The sequence below is a fragment of the Salvelinus namaycush genome, unplaced genomic scaffold (assembly GCF_016432855.1).
Source record: "Salvelinus namaycush isolate Seneca unplaced genomic scaffold, SaNama_1.0 Scaffold124, whole genome shotgun sequence".
In the NCBI taxonomy this organism is placed as follows: domain Eukaryota; kingdom Metazoa; phylum Chordata; class Actinopteri; order Salmoniformes; family Salmonidae; genus Salvelinus; species Salvelinus namaycush.
The window spans coordinates 178,074-201,080 of NW_024057942.1; the positions used below are offsets into that span (position 1 = coordinate 178,074).

At 44.2% G+C, this 23,007-nt stretch overlaps 1 protein-coding gene across 1 annotated transcript in view; it reads left to right on the forward strand.

Moving 5' to 3' along the window:
- Positions 1 to 13,013: 13,013 nt before the first annotated feature.
- LOC120036208 (nucleoporin NUP42-like) overlaps positions 13,014 to 23,007 on the forward strand; it is a 29,693-nt gene continuing 19,699 nt past the window's right edge. The window contains exon 1 of the mRNA XM_038982688.1: positions 13,014 to 13,263. Within this exon, the coding sequence (XP_038838616.1) occupies positions 13,119 to 13,263 (145 nt within the window). The 5' untranslated portion in view covers positions 13,014 to 13,118. The remainder of the gene's footprint in view (positions 13,264 to 23,007) is intronic.

Here is a 23,007-nt window from a genome sequence, read left to right on the forward strand (position 1 = left end):
ACGGGCCAAAACAGTTTGGGAAACGTTAGCCTATCCCTAATTTTAAATTAGAACATTTTAACTGTGTGGCTGTAGAACTTGACTTTGTGGCTGTGGACTCTGACTTTGTGGCTGTAGAATTTGACTTTGTGGCTGTGGACTCTGACTTTGTGGCTGTAGAATTTGACTTTGTGGCTGTGGACTCTGACTTTGTGGCTGTAGAATTTGACTTTGTGGCTGTGGACTTTGACCTTGTGGCTATAGAAGCCAGTGGTAACCTACTTGCAGGGATCCTGATGTACAGTAGACCGAGAAAACATCTACCCGCTAGTGGTGAAGTTAAAAGATGACACCAAACCCTGAGAAGTGGAGCACACAGACCATGGGGCATTCCCAATTTCCCCCTGCCCAGAATAGAGACCAGAGATGACACAGTACAGACATGTCATTTGATCTCAGTTCACAGTTAAACCCCAGTCAGACTAACATCAGAGTGAAGCTATCATTTCACAGGCTGGTCCCAGATCTGTGTGCTTGCTTTTAGCCAACCCCTCTGACAATCACATGACTGTCTGACTATAGTTTTGTCCCAAATGACCCCCTATCCCTATATTCCCTATATGTTCCATATATATTCCCTATATGTTCCCTATTGTCACGTCCGTTGTTAGGAGACCAAGGTGCAGCGTGGTAGGCATACATTTTACTTTATTTTCAAATGATACAAAAAACAAACAAAAAAACACGAAACGAATGTAAAGCTCTGTAGCGCTAAACACCAACTATACAAAGACAAGCTCCGCCAAACTAGGGTGGAAAACAGGCTGCCTAAGTATGATTCCCAATCATAGACAACGATAGACAGCTGCCTCTGATTGGGAACCACACCCGGCCAACAAAGAAATAGAAAACTAGAATGCCCACCCCAAATCACACCCTGACCTAACCAAATAGAGAAATAAAAATGCTCTCTAAGGTCAGGGCGTGACACCTATATTCCCTATATGTTCCCTATATGTTATGAGCCCTATGGGTCCTGGTCTAAAGTAGTGCACTAAATAGGGAATAGGGTGCCATAGGGCCCTGGTCTAAAGTAGTGCACTAAATAGGGAATAGGGTGCCATTTAAGGCTGTATCACATCCGGCCATGATCAGGAGTCACAAAGTCGGCGCACAATTGGCCCAGAGTCATCCGTGTTAGGGGAGGGTTTGGCCGGGGTAGGCCGTCATTGTAAATAAGAATTTGTTCTTAACTGACTACAAGTACTACTTGTTGTCTTATTGCTCCTCATGAATACTCTCCACCAAGTCACTCTCTCTGCCATTTTCCACCTGCAAGTATCATTGAAAATATGTACAACACAGTATATCTAAAACATACATTATGTTGTCATAGTGATTTAATATTGATAGGTAGGTACAGTGTTATTACAATGTAATAACTGTTTACAATACTGTTGGTATAAATGCACAATGTATATTAAGGTGTTACACCAAACATCCTCAGCAGCATAATGCACTTGTGGTTAGAGTGTCTGCCGCCAGGTTGGGAGTTCAATCCCCGCCCAAGTCCTTTCAAAGACTGTAAAAATGGGACCTGGTGCGTCTCTGCTTGGTACTCAAGTAGACTGACGGTAAGGCCCTGCAAAAAAAACGTTACCTCGTGAAACAGGAACTATGTTTCCACTGACTTGCATAAACCAGTTTTTGTAAAATGTGACAGATATAATTAGTGTTTCACCTCACTGTTGCTGTGGTGACCGTTGAAATGTTTGTTCCATAAAAAGCTTTCTTCATTCCATTGTGGCGTTTTAATAAAATAATCAATTAAACTCTCTAGAATAATCTGGAATAATTTTAACATAATTTGCCTCTATTGTTTACAGTGCCTTTATGTATGTCAACCTGTATGTCGCCAGGTAACCCTAAAGCCCAATCTTCCCTTCTCATTGATACTCCTGAACGTGGCTCACCTGAGCGGTCCACCGCGGACAGTTTCGGAGGCTAAAACCTGCAGGTCGAGTAAACGATCAATTCATCCGCAGTTACCCAGATTCACTGAAACAACAATGAATGACAGGTGAGGTTGATCGTTTTTCAACCTTGGAAAGAGAATAATTCTCAGCCCGTGCATGACTAGACTCACTTTCCGGAGGCACAACAGAATAGTCATTTCTACTGACTCCACAAGAGGTCAACCATGGATTTTGACATGAATTAACAGGGACTTAAGTTCATTCTTGAAATGTTCCGACCTCTCCAGGTTGGTTCCGTCCCAATCCCAGCCCGGATAGTGCAGGTGAATGTCCGGTGGTGGAGAGGTGCTTGGAGCATTGCTGAGCAGTGAATTATAGCTCTGTCTCTGCTGTTCTCATGGCTCATTTACACCACATAGATAGTTACGGATATTATAGACTGTTTGCTGTTTTGTGTGTTTGCAAAAAAAGTTATGTATTCATATTCATAGACTATCACTGTCCAACAAGAACATAATGGCATAATAATCATAGAGCTATAATTGATGAGGATGTTGTTGATGTTGATGATGAGTGCAAACCACAAGGCCACTGAGTTAGTGATAGATGCAACTAGGCCGATTATAATTCGTATATATGTTTTCCACCCTCAGCCTCCTGCAACACAGAGATGAAAATGCAACCAGGGCTAAAATTAGCTGAGACATTTAATAAAGTCCTGTTTCCACTTCACAACTGGAGCCAGGTCGATTAGAATTCGGGCTAGTGGCGCCGTTACTATGCAACCACTAAACTGATTGCTGCTGGATGCTGACACAAAGTTTAGCTAGCTTGTCTGGGCTTGTTTTTGTTAGCTAGCACATGGACAAGCAGTACTGCAGTAGTCAAACATGACACGAATTACCACCATAGCTGGATCCTTCATTCATTTTTACACTATACAATACATTTTTATGAGAACAGTCAGCTACAGATTTTTTTTAGCTGGCAAATCAGAGTTGAAACAAGCTAACTAGCTAACGTGAGCTTGCAGGAATTTTAGCTGACAATGTCTTATTGAAAGCTAGCTAGCTATAGCATATCAAGCATTTCCTCTTGTTTCCTTGCTTAGCTAACTAGCTAATAGCCAATGCCATGGCAAGCAAAGTAGGGAATGAGGGTTGGGTTGCAACGGTTTACGCTAGATAGCTAGCCTGTTATGCTAGCACCGACGCTAACCGTTTAGCTAGCTAGCTAACGTCAGCAAGCTAAAGACATGGCTCTGAGTCTGGGTGTTAATGGCAGGAGTATGGGGTAACGTTAGTTGCAGCATGGTGAGGGTGAATTAAATCTAGCTAGCTAGTTAGCAACATTAGTGTCTCTATTATAAAGAGAGGGTAGGAGTGAGAGGAATCCTGGGTTCTTTCAAAAGCTATTGCCACATTGATTACAAGTTGAAGTAAACATAGCGAACGAAGCCTGGACTGATACCAATTTCACCTGTTGTGCAGCTTGTAGGAAATGTAGGTTCCAGATGCTTTAGCGTGGACACACACTGTATATTCATTAGTGTTTCTGGATTAAGTTTCTCTAACAGTTTTATAATCTCTGTCTCACACATGCACAAACACACACACAATGCTTTGGCTGTGTTGGATAACAACAGCTACAGTAGCCTACGGATTATACTTGTGTAGGGTACCAAACCACAATAGGGTGTAAATAAGCAATGGAGGAAGAATAACTAGGTAAGGGGTTTTGAATCATAAGTGCACACAGAGTTCATGGATTCAAGTATAAGGTTATTGCTATCTCTGATTGCATGGGCAGAATCATAGATACAGAACCTCTCTGGCAACCGAACCGATAAAACAAATGACAAGCCGGCTTGGATAGCAACCTTACATTTGTGTTGGGACTATATCTCGTGGAAGGATGAAATATTCTTAATTAATTAAAAAAATATATGTCAATCATTATTTGAATATGTTGGTAACGTGTTGTATAAAAGTGATAATGCCCTCATAGCCGGTGTTTGGAGGATATATTGTCACGGTTTGCAAACATCTTCTCCGGCCTAACATCCGTGCCAATATATCCTACTAACACTGGTTTCTCGGGCGTTATCACTTATGTCTCTGTATAACATCCTTGCCTGCGCCTCCTCTAGAACTGACCCTGGATGGTGATTGTCTTGATATGACAGAGCAAATTATACGGTAATATCAGACTGTTGTGTATGTTTAAATGGTTACAGAAACTGTGAGTAGGAGAGAAGTTAACTTTAATTTGATAAGAAATGTGTAGTAAGCGTTTCTTAGATGACTATCAGTCCTCTTTAGAAGACGTTTTTGGGCAGTCAATCAGACAATCTCATGCTACGCTTTAAATCAGGGGTTCCCAAACTTCTTTTTTTTTTTTCTTTACTCGGGGCACCCCCCCTTCCAGCATTGGGGAACATCTCATTTTCTATCGGCACAAGCACTATTCATCACAAACGGTTCACACCCCTCTTGTTGGAGAGAATGTTGCAGGCTTAAAGCTTATTTCCTGTAATTCTACACATTTTGTCATGGGGGTGCAAAGAAATTTTAGCAGTTTTAAGCATTTTGTTGTTTCACGATTTTGCTATGTCTAATGTGTATTCAAGTGATATTTGAGTGACAAAAGAATTACAACAATATCTACAGGCTTAGAAACCTAAATAAAAAAGTGTTTTACCTTTATTTAACTAGTCAAGTCAAAATTCTTATTTACAATGACAGCCTACACCCGGACGACACTGGGCCAATTGTGCGCTGACCTGTGGGACTCCCAATCACGGCCGGTTGTGACACAGCCTGGATCCGAACCAGGGTGTCTGTAGTGAAACCTGTCACACTGAGACGCAGTGCGTTAGACCGCTGCTCCACTTGGGAGAGACATGGGCCAGTTGATCTGGACATTTCTGACAAGTTATAAATAGCTCTCTTAAGTTATGCAATGACTGACATGACAAGAGGAACTGATGATGCACTATCCAAAAGGTCGAAAGGTCAATACCCACTTTAGAAAGGTTACAAAGGTCAGTCCTAGTTACTAAGGAAGTTAAGCGTAGTTACTACAGTGATAAATACAGGTGCACCTTGTGTTGGGGATAAATACCGTATCTCAGGGTTAGGCAACTAGATTCAGCCGTGGGACGATTTTTAGTGGATGGTCGGTGGGCGAAACATAATTACACTGAACAAATATATAAATGCAACATGTAAAGTGTTGGTCCCGTGTTTCACGAGCTGAAGTTAAAAAAAAACAGAAATGTTCCATACCCACAAAAAGCTAATTTCTCTCAATTTTTTTTGCTCAAATTTGTTTACATCCCTGTTAGTGAGCATTTCTCCTTTGCCAAGATAATCCATCCACCTGACAGGTGTGGCATATCAAGAAGCTGATTAAACAGCATGATCATTACACAGGTGCACCTTGTGCTGGGGACAATAAAATACCACTCTAAAATGTGCAGTTTTGTCACACAACACATTGCCACAGATGTCTCTTGTTTTGACAGAGTGTGCAATTGGCATGCTGACTACCATAAGCCGCCTCCAACGTCGTTTCAGAGAATTTGTCAGGACGTTCAACTGGCCTCTCAACCGCACACCACGTGTATGGCTTCGTATATGGCGTCGTGTGGGCGACACAGGAGGTTGCTGAGGGGAGAACGGCTTATAATAATGTCCGGAATGGAACGGCATTAGCCACATGGAAACCATGTGTTTGAAGTATTTGTTACCTTCCAACTAATTCTGCTCCAGTCATTACCACGAGCCTGTCCTCCCAAATTTAAGGTTCCACCAACCTCCTGTGGTGGCGATCGGTTTGCTGATGTCAACGTTGTGAACAGAGTGCCCCATGCTGGCGGTGGGGTTATGGTACGGGCAGGCATAAGCTACGGATAACGAACACAATTGCATTTTGTTGATGGCAATCAGGCAGGCAGACAGACAGACAGTCAGACAATCAGGCAGGCAGACAATCAGGCAGGCAGACAGACAGGTAGACAGTCAGACAATCAGGCAGACAGACAGGTAGACAGTCAGACAATCAGGCAGGCAGACAGACAGGTAGACAGTCAGACAATCAGGCAGGCAGACAGACAGGTAGACAGTCAGACAGGCAGACAGACAAGCAGGCAGGCAGACAGACTCACATTAGCATGGGCTTGTTGTCAACAATAACCAAAACACATACTATTTGCAGGAATATTAGGGTGGAGTGTCTCTTGTTCAATATTGGGAAAGGGACTTACAGTTTCAGTGTATGCAGGTGCATGTGATTGGTGACCTGTGATTTGCGATACTGTGTGTCTGTCTCTCTCTCTGTATGGGGGCGGTAGGTAGCCTAGTGGTTAGAGCATTAGGCCAGTAACCGAAATGACTGTGGTACTGTGTGAACACTGCACGGACCTCCAGGTAAAATTAACATGAGATGCATCTTAACAGGTTGTGTGTTGTCATGGCAAAGGCCCTAAAGACTCCGCCACCACCGGTGAAACGGTGGAGTTGGCAGAGAGGAATCCCACAGACACTCATTCTGTGTCCCTCCTTCCTCCTCCTCTTTTTCACTCCCTTCCTCCATCCTCTCTTTCACTACCTTCCTCCTCCCTCTTTCACTCCCTTCCTCCTCCCTCTTTCACTCCCTTCCTCCATCCTCTCTTTCACTCCCTTCCTCCTCCCTCTTTCACTCCCTTCCTCCTCCCTCTTTCACTCACTTCCTCCATCCTCTCTTTCACTCCCTTCCTCCATCCTCTCTTTCACTCCCTTCCTCCATCCTCTCTTTCACTCCCTTCATCCTCCCTCTTTCACTCCCTTCCTCCATCCTCTCTTTCACTCCCTTCCTCCATCCTCTCTTTCACTCCCTTCCTCCATCCTCTCTTTCACTCCCTTCCTCCTCCCTCTTTCACTCCCTTCCTCCTCCCTCTTTCACTCCCTTCCTCCATCCTCTCTTTCACTCCCTTCCTCCATCATCTCTTTCACTCCCTTCCTCCTCCCTCTTTCACTCCCTTCCTCCTCCCCCTTTCACTCCCTTCCTCCATCCTCTCTTTCACTACCTTCCTCCTCCCTCTTTCACTCCCTTCCTCCTCCCTCTTTCACTCCCTTCCTCCATCCTCTCTTTCACTCCCTTCCTCCATCATCTCTTTCACTCCCTTCCTCCTCCCTCTTTCACTCCCTTCCTCCTCCCTCTTTCACTCCCTTCCTCCATCCTCTCTTTCACTCCCTTCCTCCTCTCTCTTTCACTACCTTCCTCCATCCTCTCTTTCACTCCCTTCCTCCTCCCTCTTTCACTCCCTTCCTCCTCTCTCTTTCACTCCCTTCCTCCATCCTCTCTTTCACTCCCTTCCTCCTCCCTCTTTCACTCCCTTCCTCCTCCCTCTTTCACTCTCTTCCTCCATCCCCTCTTTCACTCACTTCCTCCATCCTCTCTTTCACTCCCTTCCTCCATCCTCTTTTTCACTCCCTTCCTCCTCCTTCTTTCACTCCCTTCCTCCTCTCTCTTTCACTCCCGTCCTCCTCTCTCTTTCACTCCCTTCCTCCTCCCTCTTTCACTCCCTTCCTCCATCCCCTCTTTCACTCCCTTCCTCCATCCTCTCTTTCACTCCCTTCCTCCTCTCTCTTTCACTCCCTTCCTCCTCTCTCTTTCACTCCCTTCCTCCTCTCTCTTTCACTCCCTTCCTCCTCTCTCTTTCACTCCCTTCCTCCTCCCTCTTTCACTCCCTTCCTCCATCCCCTCTTTCACTCCCTTCCTCCTCCCTCTTTCACTCCCTTCCTCCTCCTCTCTTTCACTCCCTTCCTCCTCCCTCTTTCACTCCCTTCCTCCATCCCCTCTTTCACTCCCTTCCTCCTCCCTCTTTCACTCCCTTCCTCCATCCCCTCTTTCACTCCCTTCCTCCTCTCTCTTTCACTCCCTTCCTCATCCCTCTTTCACTCCCTTCCTCCTCCTCTCTTTCACTCCCTTCCTCCATCCACTCTTTCACTCCCTTCCTCCATCCCCTCTTTCACTCCCTTCCTCCTCCCTCTTTCACTCCCTTCCTCCATCCTCTCTTTCACTCCCTTCCTCCATCCTCTCTTTCACTCCCTTCCTCCTCCTCTCTTTCACTCCCTTCCTCCTCTCTCTTTCACTCCCTTCCTCCTCTCTCTTTCACTCCCTTCCTCCTCCCTCTTTCACTCCCTTCCTCCATCCCCTCTTTCACTCCCTTCCTCCTCCCTCTTTCACTCCCTTCCTCCTCCCTCTTTCACTCCCTTCCTCCTCCTCTCTTTCACTCCCTTCCTCCTCTCTCTTTCACTCCCTTCCTCCTCTCTCTTTCACTCCCTTCCTCCATCCCCTCTTTCACTCCCTTCCTCCTCCCTCTTTCACTCCCTTCCTCCTCCTCTCTTTCACTCCCTTCCTCCTCTCTCTTTCACTCCCTTCCTCCTCTCTCTTTCACTCCCTTCCTCCTCTCTCTTTCACTCCCTTCCTCCTCTCTCTTTCACTCCCTTCCTCCTCTCTCTTTCACTCCCTTCCTCCATCCTCTCTTTCACTCCCTTCCTCCTCTCTCTTTCACTCCCTTCCTCCATCCTCTCTTTCACTCCCTTCCTCCTCCTCTCTTTCACTCCCTTCCTCCTCTCTCTTTCACTCCCTTCCTCCTCTCTCTTTCACTCCCTTCCTCCTCCCTCTTTCACTCCCTTCCTCCATCCCCTCTTTCACTCCCTTCCTCCTCCCTCTTTCACTCCCTTCCTCCATCCCCTCTTTCACTCCCTTCCTCCTCCCTCTTTCACTCCCTTCCTCCTCCCTCTTTCACTCCCTTCCTCCTCCTCTCTTTCACTCCCTTCCTCCTCTCTCTTTCACTACCTTCCTCCTCTCTCTTTCACTCCCTTCCTCCTCTCTCTTTCACTCCCTTCCTCCTCCCTCTTTCACTCCCTTCCTCCATCCCCTCTTTCACTCCCTTCCTCCTCCCTCTTTCACTCCCTTCCTCCTCCTCTCTTTCACTCCCTTCCTCCTCTCTCTTTCACTCCCTTCCTCCTCTCTCTTTCACTCCCTTCCTCCTCTCTCTTTCACTCCCTTCCTCCTCTCTCTTTCACTCCCTTCCTCCTCTCTCTTTCACTCCCTTCCTCCATCCTCTCTTTCACTCCCTTCCTCCTCTCTCTTTCACTCCCTTCCTCCATCCTCTCTTTCACTCCCTGCCTCCTCTCTCTTTCACTCCCTTCCTCCTCTCTCTTTCACTCCCTTCCTCCATCCTCTCTTTCACTCCCTTCCTCCTCTCTCTTTCACTCCCTCCTCCTCTCTCTTTCACTCCCTTCCTCCTCCCTCTTTCACTCCCTTCCTCCATCCTCTCTTTCACTCCCTTCCTCCATCCTCTCTTTCACTCCCTTCCTCCATCCTCTCTTTCACTCCCTTCCTCCATCCTCTCTTTCACTCCCTTCCTCCATCCTCTCTTTCACTCCCTTCCTCCATCCTCTCTTTCACTCCCTCCCTCCTCCCTCTTTCACTCCCTTCCTCCATCCTCTCTTTCACTCCCTTCCTCCTCCCTCTTTCACTCCCTTCCTCCTCTCTCTTTCACTCCCTTCCTCCATCCTCTCTTTCACTCCCTTCCTCCTCCCTCTTTCACTCCCTTCCTCCTCCCTCTTTCACTCTCTTCCTCCATCCCCTCTTTCACTCACTTCCTCCATCCTCTCTTTCACTCCCTTCCTCCATCCTCTTTTTCACTCCCTTCCTCCTCCTTCTTTCACTCCCTTCCTCCTCTCTCTTTCACTCCCGTCCTCCTCTCTCTTTCACTCCCTTCCTCCTCCCTCTTTCACTCCCTTCCTCCATCCCCTCTTTCACTCCCTTCCTCCATCCTCTCTTTCACTCCCTTCCTCCTCTCTCTTTCACTCCCTTCCTCCTCTCTCTTTCACTCCCTTCCTCCTCTCTCTTTCACTCCCTTCCTCCTCTGTCTTTCACTCCCTTCCTCCTCCCTCTTTCACTCCCTTCCTCCATCCCCTCTTTCACTCCCTTCCTCCTCCCTCTTTCACTCCCTTCCTCCTCCTCTCTTTCACTCCCTTCCTCCTCCCTCTTTCACTCCCTTCCTCCATCCCCTCTTTCACTCCCTTCCTCCTCCCTCTTTCACTCCCTTCCTCCATCCCCTCTTTCACTCCCTTCCTCCTCTCTCTTTCACTCCCTTCCTCATCCCTCTTTCACTCCCTTCCTCCTCCTCTCTTTCACTCCCTTCCTCCATCCACTCTTTCACTCCCTTCCTCCATCCCCTCTTTCACTCCCTTCCTCCTCCCTCTTTCACTCCCTTCCTCCATCCTCTCTTTCACTCCCTTCCTCCATCCTCTCTTTCACTCCCTTCCTCCTCCTCTCTTTCACTCCCTTCCTCCTCTCTCTTTCACTCCCTTCCTCCTCTCTCTTTCACTCCCTTTCTCCTCCCTCTTTCACTCCCTTCCTCCATCCCCTCTTTCACTCCCTTCCTCCTCCCTCTTTCACTCCCTTCCTCCTCCCTCTTTCACTCCCTTCCTCCTCCTCTCTTTCACTCCCTTCCTCCTCTCTCTTTCACTACCTTCCTCCTCTCTCTTTCACTCCCTTCCTCCTCTCTTTCACTCCCTTCCTCCTCCCTCTTTCACTCCCTTCCTCCATCCCCTCTTTCACTCCCTTCCTCCTCTCTCTTTCACTCCCTTCCTCCTCTCTCTTTCACTCCCTTCCTCCTCTCTCTTTCACTCCCTTCCTCCTCTCTCTTTCACTCCCTTCCTCCTCTCTCTTTCACTCCCTTCCTCCTCTCTCTTTCACTCCCTTCCTCCATCCTCTCTTTCACTCCCTTCCTCCTCTCTCTTTCACTCCCTTCCTCCATCCTCTCTTTCACTCCCTTCCTCCTCCTCTCTTTCACTCCCTTCCTCCTCTCTCTTTCACTCCCTTCCTCCTCTCTCTTTCACTCCCTTCCTCCTCCCTCTTTCACTCCCTTCCTCCATCCCCTCTTTCACACCCTTCCACCTCCCTCTTTCACTCCCTTCCTCCATCCCCTCTTTCACTCCCTTCCTCCTCCCTCTTTCACTCCCTTCCTCCTCCCTCTTTCACTCCCTTCCTCCTCCTCTCTTTCACTCCCTTCCTCCTCTCTCTTTCACTACCTTCCTCCTCTCTCTTTCACTCCCTACCTCCTCTCTCTTTCACTCCCTTCCTCCTCCCTCTTTCACTCCCTTCCTCCATCCCCTCTTTCACTCCCTTCCTCCTCCCTCTTTCACTCCCTTCCTCCTCCTCTCTTTCACTCCCTTCCTCCTCTCTCTTTCACTCCCTTCCTCCTCTCTCTTTCACTCCCTTCCTCCTCTCTCTTTCACTCCCTTCCTCCTCTCTCTTTCACTCCCTTCCTCCATCCTCTCTTTCACTCCCTTCCTCCTCTCTCTTTCACTCCCTTCCTCCATCCTCTCTTTCACTCCCTGCCTCCTCTCTCTTTCACTCCCTTCCTCCTCTCTCTTTCACTCCCTTCCTCCATCCTCTCTTTCACTCCCTTCCTCCTCTCTCTTTCACTCCCTCCTCCTCTCTCTTTCACTCCCTTCCTCCTCCCTCTTTCACTCCCTTCCTCCATCCTCTCTTTCACTCCCTTCCTCCATCCTCTCTTTCACTCCCTTCCTCCATCCTCTCTTTCACTCCCTTCCTCCATCCTCTCTTTCACTCCCTTCCTCCATCCTCTCTTTCACTCCCTTCCTCCATCCTCTCTTTCACTCCCTCCCTCCTCCCTCTTTCACTCCCTTCCTCCATCCTCTCTTTCACTCCCTTCCTCCTCCTCTCTTTCACTCCCTTCCTCCTCTCTCTTTCACTCCCTTCCTCCTCATTCTTTCACTCCCTTCCTCCTCCCTCTTTCACTCCCTTCCTCCTCCCTCTTTCACTCCCTTCCTCCATCCCCTCTTTCACTCCCTTCCTCCTCCCTCTTTCACTCCCTTCCTCCTCCCTCTTTCACTCCCTTCCTCCTCCTCTCTTTCACTCCCTTCCTCCTCTCTCTTTCACTCCCTTCCTCCTCTCTTTCACTCCCTTCCTCCTCCCTCTTTCACTCCCTTCCTCCATCCCCTCTTTCACTCCCTTCCTCCTCCCTCTTTCACTCCCTTCCTCCTCCTCTCTTTCACTCCCTTCCTCCTCTCTCTTTCACTCCCTTCCTCCTCTCTCTTTCACTCCCTTCCTCCTCTCTCTTTCACTCCCTTCCTCCTCTCTCTTTCACTCCCTTCCTCCTCTCTTTCACTCCCTTCCTCCATCCTCTCTTTCACTCCCTTCCTCCTCTCTCTTTCACTCCCTTCCTCCATCCTCTCTTTCACTCCCTTCCTCCTCTCTCTTTCACTCCCTTCCTCCTCTCTCTTTCACTCCCTTCCTCCATCCTCTCTTTCACTCCCTTCCTCCTCTCTCTTTCACTCCCTCCTCCTCTCTCTTTCACTCCCTTCCTCCTCCCTCTTTCACTCCCTTCCTCCATCCTCTCTTTCACTCCCTTCCTCCATCCTCTCTTTCACTCCCTTCCTCCATCCTCTCTTTCACTCCCTTCCTCCATCCCCTCTTTCACTCCCTTCCTCCATCCCCTCTTTCACTCCCTTCCTCCTCCCTCTTTCACTCCCTTCCTCCATCCTCTCTTTCACTCCCTTCCTCCATCCTCTTTCACCCCCTTCCTCCTCCCTCTTTCACTCCCTCCTCTCTGTCTTGCAATACTTTCACCTATCAGTTAGAAATAACAGTTTACATAGCAACTGTACTATCAACACTGACAATCAAGACCATTTTGATGCTCTAAACATAGGCTATTTATTTACAGCATTGGAGCACCCGCATGCATGTGACACTCACTCATATGTACACACACACACACACACACACACACACACACACACACACACACACACACACAATACAATAATACTATAAATTGTATAGTCTTTGGTAATATAATCATTTCATTGCCTTATTACCGGTATGTAATTATTTCCTGTAATATTTTCTACATGGTCTGATGATTTTGTTGATTGAGTTACTTTCCTGGCTGCAGTACAAAAACCAAACACAAGGTCGCGCTGTTGTATTAAACCCACTGACGTTGTAGCCCTGCGACATTTTCAAAATGGCGTAATCTGAACGAAAACAATGTGGTGCTGAAAATATAGGTGGGAAACGAGAGGATTTCGTTTCATTCACCGCACCGACAACTTTAAATCCTGCAACACTATGACGGTGTGCAACTTTTGGATGCAAGGCCGGTGTCGATATGGCGACAAGTGTTGGAATGAGCACCCAAAAGCAGGCGGTGGCGGCTACGGTGGAGAGTACAACAGCCGTCCCCCTCAACAGTCCAACAGAGGCGGGGCAGGAGGTAACGAGTACCTAGTTGTAGTAGCTAGTAGATATCAGTCTTTTTCTGCTAAGGAACGATTGAGAACGGAGATCTGATTTCGTTTTTTTTTTTAAACACTACTGATTCCACACATCGTATCGACGCCTGTGTCACACGAACGCTTTAAACGCACCGGCGTTGTCAATGTGCAAAATAGTACGCAGCAACATCGGGCTATGTGTGAAACATTCACCTCCTGCTACCATTTCTGTCAAAGCCGTCTACGCATACAGGTTGACGCATACGTTCGATAAATCCAACATATGCACCACAAAGAACGTAATGCTGCAAGGCAAACGCAGCGTTTCATTGGAAATGACTGTAATTCTGGTGTATCAACATGGGGGACACTGTCGGTGTGTTCTAAGCGTAACAATACTACGCGATGATGACGTTCTAAACTTCAGACGTCACACTGTCATCTGACTATCGGAATTATAACGATGACAAAATGATGTGAGATTTAATTTCGTGGTTGCAAGTACGATTAGCAAATGTGTAATTTAATTTCGCAAGCTTGTATCATGATGTGTGAAAGACTTAACAACAGTCGCAAACTTGTAATTTGACATTTACAGCTAATTATGGCTCTCTTCTACTATGTTATCTATGTGTAACCGATGTGAACTGGCTAGCTTGTTAGCGGTGGTGCGTGCTAATAGCGTTTCAATCGGTGACGTCACTCGCTCTGAGACCTGAAGTAGTGGTTCCCTTTGCTCTGCAAGGGCCGCGGCTTTTATGGCGCAATGGGTAACGATGCTTCGTGGATGACTGTTGTTGATGTGTGCAGAGAGTCCCTGGGGCGTGGACTGTTACATATGCATAGTCACTTTAATAACTCTACCTACATGTACAAACCACCTAAATTACCTCGACACTGGTGCCCCCGCACATTGACTCTGTATATACCCCCGTTATTTTTATTTACAGCTGCACTTTAATTATTTGTTATTCTTATCTCTTACCCTGCTGAACAATCCAACCATTTTGTTAGGGTCATTGATGTAAATGGGTAATTCATATACAATATCCAGTTCATAATCATTGACAGTAACACCTCTAGGGTCCTGTGGTGATCTGGCAGCGTGTTGCTTTCTAGTGTTCTGACTCCCTCTACACCTGAAATACAATACGAAAAACAGGAATAACAATACATCTAGTCAGTTAGTAGCTAGGCTAACACTCATGTCAAATGATACCCAACCAATACATCTAGTCAGGCAGTAACTAGGCTAACACTCATGTCAAATGATACCCAACCAATACATCTAGTCAGGCAGTAGCTAGGCTAACACTCATGTCAAATGATACCCAACCAATACATCTAGTCAGGCAGTAGCTAGGCTAACACTCATGTCAAATGATACCCAACCAATACACCTAGTCAGGCAGTAGCTAGGCTAACACTCATGTCAAAGTGAGTAATGAAATAGTTGCATATCCCAGAGCCAGTGTATTGCTGTGGGCCGGGTATGAGAGGGCTTTCAATGTTGTTCAGATGATGGATATACTTTTATAATGAATTATACGTCTTATTTATTTATTGTCCTATCATGGGGAACTACATTTTTAAAATAAATTATATCTAATTATTTATTATCCTATTTTAATGATACGGTCCATGGCCCTATACCCTAGACACCCACATGAATGGCCCAGATACTAAGGAGAAGTCCCTAACTGTTTTATGTGCATGCTGTAAGCGGTCTGTATGCAGCCAAAATGAGGTCAGGGACCAAGAGCAGCACTGCCCCCTCAAGATTCTGAGCCTGCTTGGCAGGGTTGGTCCTGCAAAGCCAAAGCCCCCTAAAGGGAGAGCATAATAAACAAGGAAATTCTCAAAGCTGCTAATGAGAACCTTGACGACCTTGTACCTAGCCGGTGGGGATTCCGGTGGGGTGCCCCCACCCAGGCAGTGGCAGTGCTGGCAACACTAGCTGCAGTAACCCATGGGGAGGGGGTCACACTCGGACATTCAGAGAGGGGGTATATTATTGTGGCCCTGGTGGCACGAAACCAATCGGACTGCATGGAGATGCTTGGGAACATGGTCAAAATGGATGACCGTATTGTGGGTGTTTCAGGAAGAAGGTGTACATTTGACCTCCATCATCTAGGATGTGACAATGGTAAATAAATCTCTACATTTATGCTCATTTTTTGCGCGGTCTTGCAGGCCTTCTCATGCAGCTGCAACTGCAAGTACATTTGTAAATCATGACCCATCTTGAGTTGGGCTCTGGGATGGTGCAATTGTTGAGAGGGTGAGCTTATGGTTGTGTGGGGGTAAGGGCTGAATGTGTGTGGGTGTATGTGTGTATCCCACAACTGTTGCGAAGGAAGAAGTAAAAGATGTTAGGGACTATAGAGGATGATTCACAGCAATATGTAATAAAAATCGAGGTGAGGGCGATGGAAATGCATTTGGCAATGGATCTGCTTCGGTTCGGTGGATGGCGCTGTGTGCACTTTTCGAAGGATGGATCCCAGTCGGTCCGGGGCTGTGCGATGCGGGGGGTCGGGGGTGGTCTGCCAGGCATTGGGATGACAACCCAACTCGAGATGGGGGCTTTTGGCGGGTGGAATAGTGGGGACCAATTGGAGGTTTGCTTAGTGGAGATGCAAATGTCATGGTACAACTATATAGAAACTCAATCATTATGTTACTTTTTAATAGGACGTTTACAAACATATATTTTGATAAAAATAATTGAAAGGTGTGTCTCATTATGGTTATTGGTGAAATAAGTATAGCCAGTTACAATTGTAATGGCTTAGCAGATAATAAGAAAAGACGATCAGTATTTACCTGGCTAAAAGAGAAGGATTATAATATCTACTGTTTACAGGAAACCCATTCGACAGTTTTAGATGAAGTTTTGTGGAAAAAGAACTGGGGGGGCGAAATATATTTCTCCCATGGGCAAAGAAATTCAAAAGGGGTGATGGTTTTAATTAATAATAACTTTGATCCAAATGTGCAACTTGTCCAAACAGATCCTCAAGGTAGATGGATTATTTTAAATATGTTATTGGACAATAAACATATATGGCTTATTAACCTATACGGTCCGAATAATGATGATCCAAGCTTCTTTGACAATATATATAAGAATGTATCAACTCTACAAGCAACACTAGACTCTATTATTATAGTGGGAGATTTTAATACGGTCTTAAATACCTCTATGGACCGGAAAGGAAATCACACTACAAACTATCACCCTCAGGCACTTAAGGAAATCAGGAATGTCATGGATATATTGGAATTAGTGGATATATGGAGACTTAAATACCCTGACCTAGTGAGATATACATGGCGGAGGCTTAATCAAGCTAGTCGCCTTGACTACTTTCTTATATCATTCTCTCTGGCACCAAAAGTTAAAAAGTGTTTGATAGGGGACAGAATGCGGTCGGACCATCACATAATTGGCATATATATTACTCTTACAGAATTTCCACGTGGGCGAGGATATTGGAAATTTAATCAAAGCCTACTAGATGATAAATTGTTTAGAACTAGGACAGAAGAATTTATAACTGACTTTTTTAGACATAACATAGGTACAGCAGATCCCCATATTGTATGGGACACTTTTAAGTGTGCCTTTAGAGGCCATGCAATTCAGTACTCATCTATAAAACAAAAGCAATTTCGATCAAAAGAGTCCATATTAACAAAGGAAATTGAAGGACTAACAGTACAGTTAGATAACAATAAAAACGGTACCATAGAGGCACAGAATAAGTTAGAGGAAAAACAAAAAGAAATGGAGGAACTTATTCAAGAAAGATCCAGTGTAATATATTATAAAAATAAAGCGAACTGGATGGAATATGGGGGAAAATGCACCAAATTCTTTTTCAATCTTCAATATAGAAATGCTACCAAAAAAAACGTATTAAAACTTGTTACAAATGATGGAGTCACGCATGATTCACCAAATGATATTTTGAAAGAGGAAGTAAAGTACTTTAAGAATATATTTTCGTTTCAGGCTCCTCCATCTCCACTAACTGAAACTAATTGTATGGATTTTTTCCCTAATAATAATGTAAAATTAACATCTGTACAGAAAGACTCATGTGAAGGCCTAATTACAGAGGAGGAACTACTTGATGCAATTGGGGCCTTTAAGGATGGGAAAACTCCAGGACTGGATGGCATACCAGTGGAAGTATACAATTTTTTTTTTTATATACTCAAAGGACCATTATTAGCTTGTTTTAACCACTCCTATATAAATGATAGATTATCAGACACGCAACAAGAAGGTGTGATATCATTATTACTGAAACAGGACCCAAGTGGTATATATAAAGATCCAGTCCATTTAAAAAATTGGAGACCTCTTACACTTCAGTGTTGTGATGCAAAAATCCTAGCAAAATGCTTGGCGCATAGAATAAAAAAAGTTTTGTCAGATATTATTCATCCTAATCAGACAGGTTTTTTACATGGACGATACATTGGAGATAATATAAGGCAAGTACTGGAAACAATAGAACACTATGAAATATCGGGGACACCAGGCCTGGTTTTCATAGCTGATTTTGAAAAGGCTTTTGATAAAGTACGACTGGAGTTTATATATAAATGCCTAGAATATTTCAATTTTGGGGAATCTCTTATAAAATGGGTAAAAATTATGTATAGTAACCCTAGGTGTAAAATAGTAAATAATGGCTACATCTCAGAAAGTTTTAAACTATCTAGAGGAGTAAAACAAGGTTGTCCACTATCGGCATATCTATTTATTATTGCCATCGAAATGTTAGCTGTTAAAATTAGATCAAACATTAATATTAAGGGATTAGAAATCCAGGGCCTAAAAACTAAGGTGTCATTGTACGCTGATGATTCATGTTTTCTTTTAAAACCACAACTAGAATCTCTCCACGGCCTCTTAGAGGATCTAGATACATTTGCTATCCTCTCTGGATTAAAACCAAATTATGATAAATGTACCATATTACGTATTGGATCACTAAAAAATACACATTTTACATTGCCATGTAGTTTACCAATTAAATGGTCTGACGGTGATGTGGACATACTCGGTATACAAATCCCAAAAGAAAGAAATGATCTCACTCCAATAAATTTTTATAGAAAGTTAGCAAAAATAGATAAGATCTTGCTACCATGGAAAGGAAAATACCTGTCTATTTGTGGGAAAATCACCCTGATTAACTCTTTAATCATATCACAGTTTACCTATTTGCTTATGGTTTTGCCTACACCTAGTGACCTGCTTTTTAAATTATATGAACAAAAAATATTCAATTTTATTTGGAACGGCAAGCCAGATAAAATTAAAAGGGCCTATTTATATAACGAATATGAATTCGGAGGGCAGAAATTATTAAATATTAAAGCATTAGACCTCTCACTAAAGGCATCAGTCATACAAAAGTTATACTTAAATCCAAACTGGTTCTCTAGTAGATTGGTACGAATGTCTCATCCTATGTTCAAGAAGGGCCTTTTTCCCTTTATTCAGATTACACCTGCTCACTTTCGGTTGCTTGAAAAGGAAATAATCTCCAAAATATCTTTATTTTTTAAACAAGCCTTAGAAAGTTGGTTGCAATTTCAGTTTAATCCACCTGAAAGGACGGAACAAATAGTACAACAAATCTTGTGGTTAAATTCAAATATAGTAATTGATAAAAAAACTGTATTTATCGAAGAAATGTTTAAAAAAGGTATAATTTTTGTGAATGATATCATAAATAGGACTGGTGGAGTAATGTCACACATGCAGCTAACACAGACATATGGAAATGTCTGCTCTACCCAAAATTACAACCAATTAATTGCAGCATTACCACAAAAATGGAAGAGGCAGGTGGAAGGGGATAAAAGTAAGGAACTTGTATGTCGGCCTTATATTAAAGAACATAAATGGTTAAAGAAAAGTGTGATAAATAAAAACATATACCAATTTCATTTAAGGACCAAAAAACTTACAGCTGTGCCATATAAATTGCAAAATAGTTGGGAAGAGATTTTCGATGTACCCCTTCCATGGCACATGGTTTATGAATTGATACGCAAAACAACGCCGGATTCAAAACTTCGAATTTTTCAATTTAAATTATTGTACAAAATTCTTGCAACTAATAGAATGTTATATATATGGGGGATACAATCTTCCCAGCTCTGTAGATTCTGCTGTGAGGAGGCAGAGTCATTAGACCATTTATTTTGGTATTGTCCGCATGTAGCTCGTTTTTGGTCACAGGTCCAGGAATGGTTGAAGAATTGCAACATTTGCGTAGAACTAACGCTACAGATAGCAATACTGGGGGATTTGAAAAGCCATAGTCAATCAATCAATAATATAATAATTATTTTAGCAAAAATGTTTATTTTTAATTTACAATCCGTGGAAGCTATGAGAATAGGAAGATTCAAATCTTTTGTGAAGCATCACAGCACAGTTGAAAAATATATGGCAAATAAAAATCCGAAATGGATGATGTTGGAAGATAGATGGGAAAGGTTGAGTGGAGCTGAAGGGTGGGACTAATAACAAGATAAACAATGTAGGGCATACGGGATCTGTGAAATGTGTATAGGTGCGGAGCTATTGTGAAATAGCACAGTTACAAGTGGAAATCAAACTGGATGGACAACAGACATAGAGGAAGGACTAAGAACAAACAAGAGAGAACTATTATAAAGTAGACTGTGTCTGTAAAATGTGTATAAGATGTATAAATTGAAGGTAAAAACAGAAATGTTTATCAGTTTACTCCAATTGGGGGATCGGTGGTGGGGTTTGCGGGGAATAATAATAAAGGTATACTCTTTAAAAAAAGTATGTATGTCTATGTAGGTATGTGTATGTATATATGTGTATATGTATGCATACGTGAATGGATATATATATTTACCCCAAAAAATATGGGGGATTGGAAATGATGCAGACAATTACATTGGAAGCAACATTCTTTCCGCAATATTAAGCTGATCCACCCCCCCAAAAAAAAAAAAAAAAAAAAAAAAAAAACACATGTCAAATGATACCCAACCAATACATCTAGTCAGGCAGTAGCTAGGCTAACACTCATGTCAAATGATACCCAACCAACACATCTAGTCAGGCAGTAGCTAGGCTAACACTCATGTCAAATGATACCCAACCAACACATCTAGTCAGGCAGTAGCTAGGCTAACACTCATGTCAAATGATACCCAACCAACACATCTAGTCAGGCAGTAGCTAGGCTAACACTCATGTCAAATGATACCCAACCAACACATCTAGTCAGGCAGTAACTAGGCTAACACTCATGTCAAATGATACCCAACCAATACATCTAGTCAGGCAGTAGCTAGGCTAACACTCATGTCAAATGATACCCAACCAACACATCTAGTCAGGCAGTAGCTAGGCTAACACTCATGTCAAATGATACCCAACCAACACATCTAGTCAGGCAGTAGCTAGGCTAACACTCATGTCAAATGATACCCAACCAACACATCTAGTCAGGCAGTAGCTAGGCTAACACTCATGTCAAATGATACCCAACCAACACATCTAGTCAGGCAGTAACTAGGCTAACACTCATGTCAAATGATACCCAACCAACACATCTAGTCAGGCAGTAGCTAGGCTAACACTCATGTCAAATGATACCCAACCAACACATCTAGTCAGGCAGTAGCTAGGCTAACACTCATGTCAAATGATACCCAACCAACACATCTAGTCAGGCAGTAACTAGGCTAACACTCATGTCAAATGATACCCAACCAACACATCTAGTCAGTTAGTAGCTAGGCTAACACTCATGTCAAATGATACCCAACCAATACATCTAGTCAGGCAGTAACTAGGCTAACACTCATGTCAAATGATACCCAACCAACACACCTAGTCAGTCAGGCAGTAACTAGGCTAACACTCATGTCAAATGATACCCAACCAACACACCTAGTCAGTCAGGCAGTAACTAGGCTAACACTCATGTCAAATGATACCCAACCAATACATCTAGTCAGTTAGTAGCTAGGCTAACACTCATGTCAAATGATACCCAACCAATACATCTAGTCAGGCAGTAGCTAGGCTAACACTCATGTCAAATGATACCCAACCAACACATCTAGTCAGGCAGTAGCTAGGCTAACACTCATGTCAAATGATACCCAACCAACACATCTAGTCAGGCAGTAGCTAGGCTAACACTCATGTCAAATGATACCCAACCAACACATCTAGTCAGGCAGTAGCTAGGCTAACACTCATGTCAAATGATACCCAACCAACACATCTAGTCAGGCAGTAACTAGGCTAACACTCATGTCAAATGATACCCAACCAATACATCTAGTCAGGCAGTAGCTAGGCTAACACTCATGTCAAATGATACCCAACCAACACATCTAGTCAGGCAGTAGCTAGGCTAACACTCATGTCAAATGATACCCAACCAACACATCTAGTCAGGCAGTAGCTAGGCTAACACTCATGTCAAATGATACCCAACCAACACATCTAGTCAGGCAGTAGCTAGGCTAACACTCATGTCAAATGATACCCAACCAACACATCTAGTCAGGCAGTAACTAGGCTAACACTCATGTCAAATGATACCCAACCAACACATCTAGTCAGGCAGTAGCTAGGCTAACACTCATGTCAAATGATACCCAACCAACACATCTAGTCAGGCAGTAGCTAGGCTAACACTCATGTCAAATGATACCCAACCAACACATCTAGTCAGGCAGTAACTAGGCTAACACTCATGTCAAATGATACCCAACCAACACATCTAGTCAGTTAGTAGCTAGGCTAACACTCATGTCAAATGATACCCAACCAATACATCTAGTCAGGCAGTAACTAGGCTAACACTCATGTCAAATGATACCCAACCAACACACCTAGTCAGTCAGGCAGTAACTAGGCTAACACTCATGTCAAATGATACCCAACCAACACACCTAGTCAGTCAGGCAGTAACTAGGCTAACACTCATGTCAAATGATACCCAACCAATACATCTAGTCAGTTAGTAGCTAGGCTAACACTCATGTCAAATGATACCCAACCAATACATCTAGTCAGGCAGTAACTAGGCTAACACTCATGTCAAATGATACCCAACCAACACATCTAGTCAGTCAGTAACTAGGCTAACACTCATGTCAAATGATACCCAACCAATACATCTAGTCAGGCAGTAACTGGGCTAACACTCATGTCAAATGATACCCAACCAACACATCTAGTCAGGCAGTAACTAGGCTAACACTCATGTCAAATGATACCCAACCAATACATCTAGTCAGGCAGTAGCTAGGCTAACACTCATGTCAAATGATACCCAACCAATACACCTAGTCAGGCAGTAACTAGGCTAACACTCATGTCAAATGATACCCAACCAACACATCTAGTCAGGCAGTAACTAGGCTAACACTCATGTCAAATGATACCCAACCAACACATCTAGTCAGGCAGTAACTAAGCTAACACTCATGTCAAATGATACCCAACCAACACATCTAGTCAGGCAGTAGCTAGGCTAACACTCATGTCAAATGATACCCAACCAACACATCTAGTCAGGCAGTAGCTAGGCTAACACTCATGTCAAATGATACCCAACCAACACATCTAGTCAGGCAGTAACTAGGCTAACACTCATGTCAAATGATACCCAACCAATACATCTAGTCAGGCAGTAGCTAGGCTA